The 18,533-nt window shown below is 34.1% G+C and overlaps 1 protein-coding gene across 1 annotated transcript; it reads right to left on the reverse strand.

The window, feature by feature from the left end:
- Positions 1-14,362: 14,362 nt before the first annotated feature.
- Positions 14,363-17,652, reverse strand: LOC139087460 (uncharacterized). Its single transcript, XM_070636265.1, has 4 exons — positions 17,206-17,652; positions 16,192-16,357; positions 15,679-15,975; positions 14,363-14,841 (listed from the first exon to the last, which is right to left on the reverse strand). The coding sequence occupies exons 1-4, from the start codon at positions 17,571-17,573 to the stop codon at positions 14,437-14,439; spliced, it is 1,236 nt and encodes a 411-aa protein (XP_070492366.1). The 5' UTR covers positions 17,574-17,652; the 3' UTR covers positions 14,363-14,436.
- Positions 17,653-18,533: the final 881 nt, after the last annotated feature.

The raw sequence follows: 18,533 nt of genomic DNA on the forward strand, positions 1-18,533 counted from the left end.
TTATTAGATGTATTTGGTTTTCTGACGTAATTAATTCAGGGATTTGTAATTTCGTGAGTATTGTACAAAATCTAGTCATACCGACTAGTTATATACTTACCTTGTGATCTATGACCTCCCTTAGATGTCTCCTAAAACTGGCTCAGCCACTGGCGTCCGTCTGCCAATTACCGATGCCAAATTGCCATGCTATCTCTATCAATAGCTATTCTCCATGAGTTCTTAGTCCAACTACCTATTTATATCGACTACAATCTATGTAAAGATTAAGAAAACCGCATCTCATGGGAATCGAACCCAAGTCCTCACAAAAGAATGTATTACAAATAGTCCGAGTATTGTCCATCACCAACTCTGCCACAGTTGCCTAACTATAGTAGTAACAGTTTCGAATACATAACACTCTACTCCGACAATAATTGATTCAAGATGGGTCTAATAGAGAGACTGTCAGAGCCCTTGTTTTGGCTAAGGGATGGAGTCCTCCCTCTGGTTAAGGACTATACCTTTTGCTCCGACTAAGAACAAGAATCCATGCACTGATTCAGATCATTTTTGAAGATAACAGTCTGAATTCGACCCCTAATTGTGCAAGGTCGTTCACTGATTATGTAAAGCTCTTAGAAAGGCGCTTTTTGTCACGTTACGTAATATGTAAACCGTTCCTAAGTGAACGACCCATTAACGGCTCTTAAGTCAACGACTCCTTACATAATAAGCATAATATGCATATTCAAAACAATTCTTTAAACACAAAGAAAATCTCTAAACTTCATCATTGTAACTCCTCAATTTAATTAATATCATAAGTATTAACATAATTCAAGATTCAAGGTACTTTAAGTTTGATCATCACTGTAATAATACAGACGATGGGTAAATAACTTTATCATGGTTTATTCCACTTTTTGGATTCTTAATTATGAGCATTGTTATCTTAATTAAATTATGATTTAATATCTAAATCTGTTCCTGTAATTAAACGTTGAATGTTCATGATATCAGACGTTCTGCTTATTCTTCTGCCATTATTTTGTATTGTGATATGACGAAACACTTGAAATAGCTATTATTTGATAAACTTTATCTTTTGGAAATTTTTGGGGGAGCAATAATTATGCGATGATATGGAATAATAGAAGATATAGTAATAAAGTTTAGCATTAATTAGGTAATATGGAATAATTGTTTAACAATTCCTGCAGAATACTTGGAATAGGGGTTGTTCATTTACCCTAACAAGCAAAGATCATGTTTTCATGGTACAGAAATACCACTACGAAACCTAAAAGCTGTATCAGTGCCAGTTAGGGTTGCTTATTATAACCATGCTACCAAGTGGAGCTTAGGTTGCTGCAAAAGACTTTCCATTTGATTCTGTTGCTGGATCTAACAGACAAAGAGAACGTTTTTGGGTACCGTAGTGGTAAAATTGTACCAAGAAAGCATAGGTTCTGTTACTTACTTACTTTCTTACATCCTTAACTGGGGCGCATGGTTGCAAATTGCCGCGTTTAGAGTACGTCTATAATCAGCTCTATTTTGCGATAACTTCTGTCAGTCCGGGATATTGAGAACTATAACGTCCTTAGTTCATTTACCTACTTTGCAATAAATCTCTGTCTACACTAAGTCCTACAAGCAGCACACCGTGTTAGTTAGATTCTAGACAGTTTGAAAACTTGGGTTCGCCGCATTGTGCCGCTCGGATTCGGTAAGCCGACATACTTTTCTGTTCTGCTCGATGCAAGGCTCAAACACGGAAGCTTAGCCAGAAATTTTTTGATGAGGGCAAGATTAGGGACAAATGGGTATAGATTGTGGTGGCGTACATTCTGATGAATGTCCTAGTTTTGATGCCATGTACCTTCATGGTTCTTGACAGTATTGCACTTGGCATTGACAATTGGCAGGCGGAAGCAAGTAAAAGAGCCAGTTTTAGGGGTCATCTGAGGACAGTCATGGAAGTTGAATTCGTCCTTCGCTGGTACTAAGTAAATAAGTAGTATCTTAATGGTCCTTCCAAAAATTTGATGTCTTTTCAAAAGCATTGCCAGATCTCATGACAGATCTCATTTTAGATTGATTCCATAATTAACGACTCCCAATCCAAAAACAATCAACCAAAAAATCTCCAAAAAATAATTATTTTTATTGCTCAATTTCAGCGACCATAACATCAAACATCCAAAATACATGACCTTTTCCCAGACATACATTCCTTCCTTTTGTCTAAGATCTAATTATATTTTCTGCTGTCACTCAAACAGGCGATAAGATCCAGCATAGCTAATTAATTCCATTCATTAATCCCAGACTGAGACATTTGCTCATTGAAAATATATCCAATTCAATAATAATCCATACCAAAGCTGAAAGGAATCAAGCATATTTTATTACATATCAAATGATATTAACGAGATGTAATTTAATGACAATGAACTTGATCCACTTGACTAAGCCGACGGGCACAATTTTTATTTATGTTTTCATCTTGTGCATCTTGTAAACATTTCTATAAATCCACATGAGAACGCAATTCATGTTCTGTTCTATAAGATGTCTATTGATTTCGTTTTATTACTTTTTTTTTGGAACATTATTACCTTCATTATACTGCAATAAAATGGAATGTCTGTAGATATCTTCCAAGTATTTACTTCTTCTTTCTTCATATCTTATGCATGTATATCTATCTATATGTGTGTGTGTGTACAAAATAAAGCTTTGCAAATAAAATTCCATTTTATGTCGTACACATAAAGCTTTTACTTCTTGGGGAGCATTTTAACAATGAAATGCTGTATTTGAATTGTTTGATGACGGTTGACTGGGTGACTGGGTTTTGGGGAATTGAAATGCTTTGTAGGTCAGAGATGATGACATGCTGAGACGGTCAAGATTTCATTTTTTGATGGAATTGTCATGACATTGTTGGGAGCTGACAGTTCAAGGAATTATTTGGTGATTTCTGAGAGATGATAGATATGGATGGATGGAAGGTTGGGGGTTAATTTTGATGAAATTTTTGCTAGAGGTTCTGATTCTTACTTTTGTTGATATAGTTGCAATTGCTTTTAGGGGTTGTGACTCTTCTGACTCTAAATCTATTGTTGATCAAGGTTCGCAATCACATCATAAATGCATTAAGTATTAACTTACTTACTTACTATAATCATGTAGCTATGTGGACCTTGAGTTACAACAAAATACTTTCCATTTGACTCTGATGCTGGCTCTCCCGAACAACTTTTATGTTCGATAGGATACAGCTGCGTCATCGTATTAAGGATAAGACGCAAATTTGCTCCGTTGATAGCTTTCTCCATTGTGTCACTTGGGTCTGTCATCTGGTTTGTTCAACTTATCTGTCCGCACGTCAATCTAAGACGTTATGTCATCACGATTCGTTGCCATGAAGCTCCAGGACGTCGTTTCTTTTGCTGATTCTAACCATTGGCAGAGGAACAAGCTTGTGCACTTCTGTCCCAGCATTGACCTATTCTGTTGCATTATTATCACAAAGTGGATATCTAATCCAAGCATACTTCCTCATCTGCGTACTTCCTCATCTGCATACTTCCTCATTTGGATCTTCTCATTGATGTCTTGTTGACCTGCTTATTGTAGAAGTTTCTCATTTGAGTTTCAATTATTTTGACTTCAATTGTGATCCATGAACTCCCACAGGTTTCCCCTTGAAGCTGGCTCTATCGTTGACTTCCACTTGACAATTTTCAATACCAAGCACAACACTATCTCTATCGACGGCTTCCTTCCAAGAAGTCTTTAAGGGTCAATACAGTAAAACTAAAACTGCGTCCAATGTCCCCCTACCTAATATCATCATCATTAACTTAACTTTCTCAACCAAAACATATTCTTTCTGTCTGCAACAAAAGGACTCGGAATTGAGATGGCAAGAAGGAAGATTCAAGCTGCAAAATGAAAATGATGGCAAGAAGAACAAGAAGGCAAAAAGGAGAAGTAAATTTATATCAAATTAGATTGAGATTAAGTAAAGAATTTATTGTGGATATATAAAGATTTTTTTTTGAGCACATTGGATCATGTAATAAATCTACAAAGCTCACTGAATATTCTCTTCTCCTTTTTATTTTCTTGTGTAAATGGATGTTTGGGTATGTGTGTGTTACTGACTTCTTTATGATAGTCAAAGCAATAGAGTAAATGATGATATTTATGGCTGAATTTCCTTTTCGGATTCTTTTATGGAAATTATATATATTTATACAATATTTCTTAGATTTTGAAGTACTTCTGGGAAATTTTTAAGGATGTTGTGGGAGTTGGGTTATTAATTTTGATGCAAAGGAGTTTCCGTTTTAGGTGTTGGTGTCTATTTTAAGAAATTTATAATTGCACCTTACAGTTCTTTGAAAATAACAAATTATTAACTTCCTTATTATAAGGGCTTCTCGAAGTCTCGGTTTGATGAATTTTCTAAACCGAGACCGAGACTGAGAGCAAGAACGAGCCGAATCGAGTAAAGCCGAGTCTAGCTGAGCCAATTCGGGCCTAAGTCGATAACGAGCCGAAACCGGGCTGAGACCGAGACTGAAACTTGGATCGAAACCAAGACCGGGACAGAGCCGAATCGAGTCAAGCCAAGCAGAGTCGATTCAAGTTGATCCTAGTCGAGTCAAGCTGAGCCGAATCGAAACAAGCCGAAACGAGTCGAGTCGAGTCAAACCGAACCGAATCGGGTCAAGCCGAACATTGCCGAGAATAATCAGATAACGAGCCGAAGCATGACCGAGCAGAGTCGAGTCAAGCCGAGCCTTGTGTAGCCTAGCCGAGCCAAATCGAGTTAAACCGAGACTAAGCCGATAGAGAACCGAAATTGGGCCGAGATCGATACTGAACCATGGACCAAGATCGGAATCGAGCCGAGCCGAGTCGGGATCGAGTCGAGACCGGAACTGTAAAGATTTTGATAAATTTTAAGGCCGAATCAGAAAAGTAGTAGTCTTTGTATCAAGAATCTTTACCTAATTGATTTTCACTAATTATTTCTAGTTTTAATCCAAAAATAAGCATTAACATATTTTCCCATTCGGCAGATTACTTAATGAGCCCCAAATAGATTCCTCTTAATTTATTTTCCTTCTGGGAAATTCTTTTCTAATTAAATGACCGTCATAGGCTCGATGTATTAAATAACAATCTTGTAACTAAACGAAAAATGTTATTTTCTAAATGTGGGTCAAATGTTTGAATTAAAGCTTTAAAGGAGGAATGTCAATGGAAATATTATATTCTAATTATTGTTAATTAAGCTTTAATTTACAGGAATATTTTTGATTTTTTGCTTGAATTTTAAAGGGAATTGTAGGATATTTTTGGAAAGAGTACTTTAAAGACTTCTGATTCCTTACCTTTTAACGTACCTTGGCAAAGCTTCTTTCCTTCACAGCGTCGCTCGGTTCTACAAAAAGTCGCTCAGTTCTTCAAATTGTCGCTTGGTTCATCCCAGTGTCGCTCGGTTCATCACAGCGTCGCTCGGTTCTTCACAGTGTCGCTCGGTTCTTCACAGTGTCGCTCGGTTCTTCACAGAGTCGCTCGGTTCTTCACAGTGTCGCTCGGTTCTTCACAGTGTCGCTCGGTTCTTCACAGTGTCGCTCGGTTCTTCACAGTGTCGCTCGGTTCTTCACAGTGTCACTCGGTTCTTCACAGTGTCGCTCGGTTCTTCACAGTGTCGCTCGGTTCTCCACAGTGTCGCTCGGTTTTCCACTGAATTGCTCGATTCTTCTTTGTGTCGCTCGGTTTATCACAGTTTCACTTCAATTTATCATATTAAGCTTAAATTTAATTTAAATAAAAAGAACACTTCATTTATTCCGCTGTTTAAATCTAAAGCACCCATAAATTCCATTCTTAATATCATTCAATTAAAGAGCTAATTGAATCATAAAAGAATTTCTCGTTTCCGTCCCTTTTCTTGCCATCAATCAATTCGATTTAATCCCATTTATTAGGAATTTCAATTCAATTCATTTGTCTCGCACAACAGTCAAAATGCGTCTCCCAAAATCTCCTCAGACTTGCGATTTGTGAAATCATACGGCCATATATTTCCACATTATTGAACAATAATAATTGAATGTTTAAAAATGTTGCTTTTCTTCTGTCTCCTCCTTGCTATTTGCCTTCTTATTCTTATTCCAGTTTTCAATCATGTATGTAATGTGCGTCGAAATCCATCAAAAAGCTTTTGCTCTATTCGATCATTCGCTTGCTGTTCGATGTGATGATTTTTCTGTATTGGTATATGGCAATCTATAATAATGGCAAGTAAGAAAATTTGAAGAATTTACAACAAAATTGATTGAAAAATTAAAATTTGAATTTTTTGACAAATAAAATTTTTAAAATTTTGGAATTTAAATTTTAAAAAAATTTGAAAAATATAAAAATTTAATACTTTACAGAAAAATAATTCAAAAAATTTCAAAGAAATTAAAACTTTCAAAATTTTAAAAAAATTAAAAATTTCAAAATATAAAATATAAAAAAAAAGTTTAAAATTTTCAAAAAGTTTAATTTTGAAAGAATTTGTAAAATTTAAAAAATTTGCTACCTAATTTTAAAACTTTGATTTTGTTTAAATTTTCTAAATTTTTTAATTGAAAATTTGTTTGCAATTTAGAATTCAGAACTAAATTTTAAAAGTTTAAAAAAGTTTTTAAAAAAGTCTACATTTTAAAAAATAAGTGAATTTAAATTTTTTTTAAATTTCAAAAAATTAGATTTAAAAAAATAAAAAATTTAAAAAATTTTAAAAATTATATTTAAAACTGTAAAGTGTCAATTTTAAATTTCAAAAACTTAAAAGAAAAAAAAAATCAAAATTACAAAACTTCCAAAATAACCAAGTCCGACAAAAATCATTCACAAACCCCAACATCCAAGATTTATCCCCAAGAATCAAAGCACACCATAAAGATTTTTATTTTTATGTAAGATGCTTTTTATCAATCACATAGCAAAAAAGGCATTTCTCGATTGAAAGTTCAGTTTTGTGGAATAATTGGGAATCATTCAGTTGTGTATATAGCGATGGGTTATTGCCATCTTGAATTGTTTAGCAGCGATAGTGATGATGGAAGGGATGCAGCATCAGGACAGACACAAAAATAAGTTTATGTCGGAATTCCCAATATCCACACATCTATAAATAAGCTTCACATAGCTGAGCTGTTGCTTCTAATAAAATATTTTGGCAGCATAAAAATTGAGAAGGCAAAGAAGAAAGGCAAAAGTACGTGATAAAGTTGATGAAATCTCTCAAATCAATCGAGCATTAAAATTCAAATTTATTTTGTTATGCTACTTTGCTTGCCTTTGCTGAGTTGATTCTGAGTTCTATGAGGATCTTCGAGGAAGTCAAATTTAATTTAGAAGAATGGAATAAAGAGGGAAATAGAGAAGAATGAAAGATAAATGTTATTGGATATAGGCCTGTAGATGGACGTTAGTTGTGCATATAGAATTTTTACTTATTTGTTGAACGTGAATCAAGAGAATTAGTGAAAAGAATGAAAAATGACTCAAATATGAATTTGTGACAGGATTTGCAATTTATTAAAAACTGTAACAATTTCAAAATTTCAAAAATTGGTAAAGATTCGAAATTTTAAATGTTTTGTTCAAATTTGAAATTTTTTGAAAACCGTTTAAATTTTGAATTTTCAAAAACCGTTGAACTTTTGAGTTTTGGTTCCAATTTGAATTTTTTGAAAATCAGCAAAAAAATTAAAATTTTTGAAAACCCAAAATTTGTTTCAAATTTGAAATTACAAAAACCGTTAAAACTTCGAATTTCAGAAAATTTTGAATTTTTTGAAAACCGTTCAAATTCGGATTCAAAATAACTATTTGTTCGAACTTCGAATTTTGGAAACTTTTAGATAGAATTTTCGAAAGCCGCGTTTTTGGTTTAAATTTGTATTTTCAAAGAGCGTTTAATTTTCGAATTTTTGAAATTTTTGGTTGAAATTTAAACTTTTTAGAATCGTTAAATATTCGAAAACCAAAATTTTGTTTCGAGTTTGAATTTTTGAAAATCGTTAAAATTTAGAATATTCAAATTCGTTTGCTTATAATTTTGAATATTTGAAAACCGTCATTTTTTGAATGTCAAAAATCCGTTAAGCAATCAGATCAACTCTAAACTGTTCTACCAATAAATCTCTAGTTCATTCCTTATTTATTGCGAAAACAATATCAATTTTTGGGCTAACAAATTTGAAAATTTAGATAATTTATTATCTGCATCTCTCAGCTCCTCATGAACCTTTAACGCAATCAATTTTATTAAATTTTTCTTCCCTTTCTTCTATTCTATTCCATTCATTCCCATCCGTCCATTTCAATTTAATCATATTCTATGTATATACACAAAATGCATAGAGAATCTTCAGTCAAGCATGATTGGCGATGCTTTAAAAAGCAGCCATGACTATATGATGTAATGGAAGTCTGTTATGATCGTTGAAGGAGCAATTTACAATTTCGCTTCATAGCTGCACACAAAAAAAATTGTTTTTAATGTTTCTTTGTTGCTCGTCCACGACTACTGCTGCTTTGCCCCATCGCTTTCATTTTTAAATTACTTTTTTTCCATTTTTTTTGTGCTTGGTTGCTAAAGTTCTCATTTGAGGCTTGCTGTAATGTACAGCAAAGAAACAAAATTCTTCACTTTTCTTCGAATGACTGAAATAAGTTGATGAGCAATGCTGTTAACAAAAATTGCGGGAAAGGGAAAATGAGATAAATTTCTTGTAAGAAGAAAAAAAAGAGGCGGAAATGAGATGAGGCAAATAACATTTTCATTTAAATATTCCTATGAGGATTTATTGGCTGTGGTGTTGTTATTTTGGGTTTGGAAATGATTTTTTTTGAGTGGCTGACTAAGTGACGATTCCAATTTTAACGATTTCTTATTAGGATTTCCAAATCCTAACGTAGATAAGCTTTACCAAATTCGATTATCAAAAGGTTTTCCAATTTAAAATTTTAACGGCTTTTGAAAATTCAAAATTCTCCGAATTCACAAAATTTAAATTTTAAGAGATTTCAAAAATTCAAAATTTTGTGGACTTATAAAATCAAAATTCAAAATTCAAAATTCTCCGAATTTGCAAAATTTAAATTTTAACGGTTTTCAAAAATTCAAACTCTTACAGAATTATAAAATTTAATTTCAACAGTTTCTAAAAAATTATTTTATTGTAAATTTATAAAATACAAATTTTAACTGTTTTGAAAAATTCAAATTTTAATGATTTCAAAAATTTACACTTTTGTAGAAAACGGTTTTCAAAAATTCAAATTTCTGCAAATTTACAATATTCAAATTTTAACGGCTTTCAAAAAGTTAAATTTCTGTGGATTTAGATAATTCAAATTTTAACAATTTCATATTTTAAAGGCCTATAAATATCAGAATTCAAAGTTTTTCAAAAGTTGGTATCTTAAAAACTTTTTTTAATTTGGATTCAAATTCGAATTTTTTTCGAAAATTCAAATTTTTACCATTTTATTAATTTCATTAATTTTAAATTATATCGGTTGTCAAAAATTCGAATTTTAAACGGTCTTAAAACTTTCAAACTTTAATTATCAAATTTTAAAGTTTTTAGAAAATTCAAATTTTACTGAATTTGAAAAATTCAAACTTCAACTTCAAGTTTTAAAGAGTTTTAAATAAATTCGAATTTTAACGTTTTTCAAAAATTTAAATATTACAGCATTCAAAGTTTAAAATTTTAGCAAATATCTGAAAATTAAGCAATTTATTTAAAAAATTACAAATATCTTTTAAATATGCACCAAAGACTCCAAAAACCTCATCACCCTTCCTTACTTCCTCTATCTTACTTATTGCACAATTTCTCTTCTTTCATCCCTTTTCTCCATTTTTATATCTCTTTTCATTCCTTTTCGTCACAAAGAATGTAAAAGAAATGAATCTTCTGGGTCTTTTAATCTATAAAAAGTTGTTCCACACCATCAATTCAATACAACCCAATTCATGAGCACTTTAATTTAGAATTGTTTCAAATAGCGACGCTATTAAACTCTAATCAAATAACAACAACAACAACGATTTAAAAGTATATCCAAAAATAAACCCCTTTTGTGTGCTGACTGACACAATGATTTACATGTGAATTATTGTGGCAAATTTTCTGTCTATGCATTCAAGCTAATTGCTTTGTAATGAATATTTCCACAACAATGACTCGGGCCTCGACTGTAGGTGAGGGGTAAAATCCCCGAAAAATATTATTCCCACAGCCCAGCGGGATAAAAACCCCGAAAACCGCAAATTTTTATATGTTCCCTGCGGGATAATATTCCCACTTAGAAATGTACGTGGGATTATTATCCTGCCGGGAAAATATTAATCCCACATATATTTTCAAGTGGGATTTTTATCTTCCAGGAAGATAATATTTCCACTTACATTTCCAAGTGGGAATATTATCCTCGTGGACCACGATTAAAATCCTGGATTAACTTAAATCCGGGAATTAAAAGAGTCCTTGTGGATAAAAATTCCACTTGTATTTTCAAGTGGGGTTTTTATCCTCAAAGATTTTCATGAAGATAAAAATTTCGCTAAAGTCGGTGGCTAAATGTTCGCTTATTTTAGCCAATATTGTAGTATTGTAGAAGGTTTAATTCCAGATTTAGTTTGTTGAAGTGACTTGGACTCAACTGGATCTTGTGTTTATGGTCGAGGAAGAGACTAAGACTCTACGCGGAAGAATTATGTCAACAATACTATTTGATTCATAGGTAAGATAAGAAAGAAGTCAGAAAGGATTGAGGGGAACACTTGGCTGGAAAAGCGCAAGCTTCTGCTGACTGTGGTAATATTAGGGGCCACTTTCTTAGAAAGCTTTACGATGAGACCCTCTTTCCAATCCTCTATGCACTACTCTAGGAACCAAATCTAATCAAAAAATGGCTTGAGCATCTTTCCCGTGGCATTTGCATCCACTTTAAGGATTTCAGAAGGAATAGCATCGCAATCAGCTACCATTTTCAGTTTCTTGACTGCCTCAACTATTTCTTTCATGCTTGCTGATTTCGTCTTAATTGGAAAAGCTTGGGGACTGTCAATTGTTTCAACAACTGTTCCATCTCTTTGTTCCTTCCTCAAAGTGGTCTCTCCACCTAGCAGTCTGCTCATCAAAAGTGAACAAGACTTTTCCCTCTTTTGATTTTATTGGCGCCTGTTTTCTTACTGAATGTCTACCCAGCTCTTTAATAGTATTACAGTGGCCGCTAATATTACCACAGTCAGCAGAAGCTTGCGCTTTTCCAGCCAAGTGTTCCCCTCAATCCTTTCTGACTTCTTTCTTATCTTACCTATGAATCAAATAGTATTGTTGACATAATTCTTCCGCGTAGAGTCTTAGTCTCTTCCTCGACCATAAACACAAGATCCAGTTGAGTCCAAGTCACTTCCACGAACTAAATCTGGAATTAAACCTTCTACAATACTACAATATTGGCTAAAATAAGCGAACATTTAGCCACCGACTTTAGCGAAATTTTTATCTTCATGAAAATCTTTGAGGATAAAAACCCCACTTGAAAATACAAGTGGAATTTTTATCCACAAGGACTCTTTTAATTCCCGGATTTAAGTTAATCCAGGATTTTAATCGTGGTCCACGAGGATAATATTCCCACTTGGAAATGTAAGTGGAAATATTATCTTCCTGGAAGATAAAAATCCCACTTGAAAATATATGTGGGATTAATATTTTCCCGGCAGGATAATAATCCCACGTACATTTCTAAGTGGGAATATTATCCCGCAGGGAACATATAAAAATTTGCGGTTTTCGGGGTTTTTATCCCGCTGGGCTGTGGGAATAATATTTTTCGGGGATTTTACCCCTCACCTCGACTGTATCACATGAGAATGGAATATAAATATAATTTTATGTAGCACTAATTTTCAATTACATACAATCACAGGTAGATTGTGAGAGAGAGATATAGACCTAGTACAATAATGTTTAGGGGTATGGATAGTTAATTGACTAAATAAATTTAATTTAATGATTCTCACACATTTGCTTTGGGTTGAGAGAGGATTTTGTGATATTGGATGGAATGTTGAATCCTCAACGTTTTTATGTTGGTAAATGGATGTAGAAATTTTGCATGGTGCTGGTAATGTGTATGGTATTTAGAGAGATAGACACAAATCTGGTTAAATTCTTGGAATTTCTGTATGATATTTTATGGTGGGAATATTCGTAAATGACGTCAATTAATCCCTGAAGTATTTTCACTCATTCCCTGAAAAACACAAGTCGGGTGATTGATCAAAAATTGGAGCCAAATTAGTAAATTGGAGCCAGTTTTAGTTTAAATTCATTCGGTTCAAATCCGGCATCATACTAGAGCTCGGTTGACATGTTGGTGTCCATTTGAGTTACTTCCTTATTGCAACATATTTTGACTGAATTTTATTCATGCCCGAATAGCTGAAATCGACTAATTGATCAAAAATCCAGCCCTATGTCGACAAGACTCTGATTTAGTGCCTGACTAGATTTTAATTCTCTGAGCGGATAAGACTCTGGTTTATCGGAGGATTCGATTTTAATTAGACTCCATAACTGAGTCACACTAGCCTGGTGTTGGATTATGGATCGATTTACCGACATGTGCCATTTGAGACGAAGCTTTCAGCTTAAGTAAATATTTCGATTCCTTATCAATATTCTAATAACTTATTCAACTCTCTTGATTGAGACGCAAATGGTAAGGTTTCCCGAAATTGAGCCCTCGGCAACCAAAAGGCGTTTTCTTGGTCAGTTTCGGTCCCGGTCTCAAGAATTTGTCGCCTTCTGAAACGGCCCTGTTCAGTTTCTAAAACCTTCTGCAATTTCGGATTAATCTACACAAGATGCCAAGCCAGTTATTCTCAACCTATGTTCCACGACGTACTACTTTCTCGCGACACAATTTCAGTTGTGTCGCGAAATGTTTAACGACACACGAAACATATAAAATTTCAAATTTTTTGCCTTACCATGTCTAAATAATTCCTTAATATTTGATACAATTTCATCTTTTAACACCTGTAAGACACAAAAGCTGCTAACAATTAAAAACAATATCCATCCAATAACAATTACCAAGACAACAAGAAGATTATTATATTAACAAAATACCTGCCTGATCACATCTGACACGTCACACTTCGTATGAATATTTTTGCATAATTCACATTCTCATTAGAATCAATCAAGGTCCATTTTATATCAATTTAAGGTGATAGAAAATAATTGATATGATTATGTTCGTCAGGTGAAATATGTACACAAATGAACGTCTGCAGCACGTTTTTTGGTCTCATTCATAATGTATGTGTGGGAATAAATTCGTTTACTGATTAGAATAAACAACATGTGCTTACAATATATAGTCCATGACTGTATGTGTGTATTATAAATTATGTTTGTTGATAAGATAACAATGTAAAGTCGACAAACGGCGTGGGTATTTGTGTATGGGCATGTAAGATAATGAAATTTTTTTTGTGGAACCGCATTGACTGTAATTACTTTTGTGGTTGAATTGAATGAGTGTTGAGGAATTGATGGATGAAAATTTTATAAATTCGTTGTTTGACTTTTCTTGATTTCATGTTTGGTGAGGATGATACCCTGTCCGACAAGCTATGCTGTTCAGTATGCTGTCCTACAAGCTGTGATGTTCTTTATAATTTCCGACAAGCTGCTGTACTGTTCGGTATGATGTCGGACAAGCTGTGCTGTTCGGTATGCTGTGCTGTTCGGTGTGCTGTTGGACAAGCTGCGCTCTTTGTTATGCTGTCCGACAAGATTATGTACTGTGTGGTAAGCTGTCCGACAAGCTGTTGTGCTGTTCGGTATGGTGTCCAACATGATGAGGTGTTCGACAAGCAACTGTGCTGTTCGGTATGATGTCCGACAAGTTGCTGTACTGTTCGGTATGCTGTCCGACAAGCCGCTGTACTGTTCGGTATGCTGTCCGACAAGCTGCTGTGCTGTTCGGTATGCTGTCCGACAAGCCGCTGTACTGTTCGGTATGCTGTCCTACAAGCTGCTGTGCTGTTCGGTATGCTGTCCGACAAGCCGCTGTACTGTTCGGTATCCTGTCCGACAAGCTGCTGTGCTGTTCGGTATGCTGTCCGACAAGCCGCTGTACTGTTCGGTATGCTGTCCGACAAGCTGCTGTGCTGTTCCATTTGCTGTCCGACAAGCTGTAAAAGTCTAAAAATTCCAATTATTCTATACCTATTCAATGAAAAACTCAATAAAAATTCCAGTTCCAATTATATTTTCATTCCTTTATACAGTTTCCAATTTACATATATGCACAATATAGATCCTATGTCTACCACCATCCTTTCAACATCCATTGTCTCATTGCTGATTGTAACAATGATTTCAAAACCGGTGAATTGTACAAATTTTTCTTAAAATTTTTACTCTTTTCACTGTCATTTGCCATCATATCATCAACTGATACCTTTTCCCAATCGATGAATAAGAATGGGAAGAAATTAATCCATATAGCAATGTTCATAGAGCCATGCTTCAATAGTTCAATATTTACATCCAATAATGACGGTGGAATTTTCATATATCCAATGGACTTCAAAGCATTCACGAGCTCTTGATGATAGAATGCGACCGTTTCTGCTTTTTGATCATCGTAATTATCGGTAAACTTGAAAAGTCCCATCATATAGGTTAGATCAACAACTGGACTGCACCATACATTTAATTGGTAGTCGACCTGAAATTATCCTTTTTTTAAGAGATATGGAGTGGAAGTTGGATGACTATATCTGTGCATGCTTATGTTTTAGGGTTTTTTTATAGACCAACTGTGCATGTCTGTGTTGTGTTTTGAGCTGTTTCAAATCAATTTGGAGATTAAATTTGAGGTTCCAAAAAGATTTTAGGAATTTTTCAAAATTTTAGGGTTTGGTCAAGAACTGTAGGCTTGAATTTCTTCCATTTTAGAAGCATGCAGGAATGGATTTTTGCAGATGTGGAGCCTTTGGATGAACTATAAGGTTCAACCGAGTTACTACAAATGTGCGCTTCTAAAACACAGGAAATTTTAATCCTCAATAACGGATTCTGAGTGGGATTTGAACCTACGTTCTTTGACTTCCACTCACATGCTCCAACCCTGAGCTATCAAGGGTTACTCAACTGCATGACAAATTGCCATAAATAAGTTATAAAACTGTATATCTCTTACTACTGCACTTCCAATGAAATATCGTTGAAAGGCCATTACATGAGTCCAATTATAACAGTTCTTGACAATTTTCAAGGAAAATCTTAAAGTCACCTCAAAACTTCAAAGCAATATTATTTAAACAACATTGCGGCACATCTTGATGATAAGCCACGACCAAAACCGCACGAGTCATATGACATTTCAGAGGCAAACTAGTGTACTGTGGCACACAGTTTGCCTACCTCTACTTTACAGTCCTCAACTTCACCAATAATCCCCAACGCATGCACAATAGTCACCCCAAAATCAACAAAATCTACCTTAACTTCCTCTACATGGATTCAACAAAAGTAAAACAAAAAAAAAAGAAGAAAAACTTACAAAGTAAAAATTTTCAATTCGTCGCTCAGCATCAGGCTTAATTAAAATATTACGTAGATGAAAGTCACCATGATTTAAAACATTAAAGCCACATCCTCTCGGATTTTCTGTATACGATTTTACTCCAATTGCTCCAATGTTTTCAATTAAATGCTCAAGTTTCGGCAAATAATCCTCACAATTTTCCCATCCTTCAACAATCTCCTTAAAAGCTTTGATCGTATCACGGAAGAAATGGTCGACAATATTTTCAGTTTTGTAGATTGAATAATCAAAATGTCTAACCTCAACCTCATTCTGTAATTATTTTTAATTAAAATAAATTTTTTTAAGTTCATCTCAAATTTTAACTTATGTGTGGATGTGAAAAAATGTCATGCCAACTTCCCACAAGTTAATTAAAGTCATTTGAGTCTTTTTTTTAGTCTGTGGTTCGTTATCGTCTTTTTCCGTCATCCAGCTTCTGTTCTTGTTCTTTTCAATTAATCTAAAAGCCAATTAAAATTCACTTACATTTTCCGCAAGATAAATCGATGCAGCATGAAATTGTGCGAGTCGTCTAATCAACAATTTAGAATCGTCGACATTTTCGGGTGCTGTACGAAATACTGTATAGCCATCAGGTGTTAAATCTTTTAATATAATTATTGATGTTGGCTCGGTTGTGGTGTAAATCAATCTTAATTTTTTGGCGATGGATTTGAATGAGAAGAAGATGAAATGGAATTAAAGGGATTGTGTAACTGTGTAATTATGGATAAATGTGATTCTAGTAATGAGGAATTTTGAGATTTATGAGCTGTTTTGAATGAAAATATATGTATAATCTGGATCAGGGGCGTGGTAGACTTTGATTTTCTATGGAAAATTCGACCCTAATTCACTCGATTCCATACAAATTTCGAGTCGACTTAAAGTTCTGGTAATCTGGATTAGGGACGTGCATAGCAAGAAGAAAGGGAAATGTTGGTTCTTGCTTTCAAACCCCTAACTCCTCTCATCCCTTCCGGTGTAAATTAGGCCAGTTACACTGTACCCAAATAAAATAATATCGAAAACCTATTTGCCGGCCACTTGATTGTGTAATTGCAGTAGTTAAGTGCCTTTGTGAAGTAATTGTTAAGGTGCTTAGCTCAAACATTGTGCGGTAACTCGAAAGTCGTTGATGGCAAGTTAATGTCTAGTTGATGGATATTTTAAACGTATTTTTGTCCACTCGGGGAAATTTAAGATCTGGACAGAATTTTATCAATAAACTGATCAGGAACTTGAAGTGTGACGAGAGCTACTGGACTATATAATGCATTAGACTTAATAGAACATTCGTATGCAACTTGAATTTTGTATGAAAAGTCATGCCGACTTCAGCCTCTCAAATATTGATAGACATAAATGTATTAAGCCGTGCTTTATATTCTTTCGAATAGAGTAGCACTTAACATGCCATTTATATCCATATTATCATTAAATCCACTCATTATCAAACACAAGTTTATCAAAATCCATCAAAATTATCGCAATACTCACTCAGGCGCAAACTCAATCTTCAATCCATTACGCTCATATAATTGATGCATTGCCGGCAATACTTTCTCATACATTTCCATTTCATTCTCAAACAGAGGTCCACCAGACAAAATCATTTCAATTTTCGGGTCATTGACAGGCTTTGTCTTAATCACAACATTCAGCACTTCATTCTCGGTTTTTGGATATTTTTGGCTCTTAAATTCTATTCTTGAACGAAACATTTTACTCGCATAATGCTCACTAAATGCTGGATTAATTTCAGACTTAACAAGTTCAATTGTTTCATCATTTTTATAACTTTGTACAGCTCTTGTCAAAAGTGCTTCATTTAAATACTCAGGTACTTCTTCCGATTTGTTATCCATCTCGTTGACTGTACGTATAGACTTAAACTGATTTTTTGTTGCTGTTTGCTAGCTCATTAATGAATGAAAAATACAAACAACTGATTGCGTATGATTATGAAATTATTTGAGTGTTCTATGTACAATTGCACTTGTTTTTCACACTCTCGAGTTGTTGACTTTGTTTGTATTTGTATAAACAATTGAAGGAATTTGATTGTATTTTGATGATTTGTTTGTATTGTGACTCAAATTTTATTGATAAACAAACATTATCAATTCATTTTATCGGCATTTTCTCACGTTTTAGATAGAGTATGACTTTTTGGTTAACGAGTGTAGGAGCTGTACTTACTTATTTCTTTGGCTGGGCGCACAAGGGGCTATTGCCGCGCCTAGGGAATGTCTGAAGTCAGTTCCATCATTTACCACCTTTTACAGCAAGTTCAAATTAGTGATTTCACTGATAAACCAGAAGACAGCGAAAAATCAGTAGTGGCGAAATTGTTAGAGCGTCGGACTCTAGCGACCCGGGTTCACAGGTCTCTTGATAAAATGTCCAGCTCATCGAATCCTGTTCACTTTAATTCGCTTTACAACATCAAAATCCCTAGGAAACTGATATATTTCTATTGCTCTTGCACTTAACTGTTTCTTCTGCCTTCTTAGGACCAAACATGACTCTAAGATTTCTTCTCTCAAATACACAAAGAGCATGTTCGTCCACAGCAGTCTTGTTCAATGACTCCGATAGAATACAATCTTGCGAATTATCGTTAGAGACAGATAAATTTCGCATCTATTTTTTGTAAATTTCGCATTTATTTTTTTTGAAAATTAAAAATTTCGCTGAAATTTCGCATCAATTAAAAACATGAATTTTATTAAATATTTTGGCAGAAAAAATATATTTAAAGAAATTACAAATCATTATAGCATAACATTATTGTAATTTCAATGTTATTTTCTGTGAGATTCACA

This window comes from Chironomus tepperi, unplaced genomic scaffold, assembly GCF_022539635.2.
Source record: "Chironomus tepperi strain 1889 unplaced genomic scaffold, CSIRO-AGI_Ctep_v1 contig_123, whole genome shotgun sequence".
NCBI lineage: Eukaryota > Metazoa > Arthropoda > Insecta > Diptera > Chironomidae > Chironomus > Chironomus tepperi.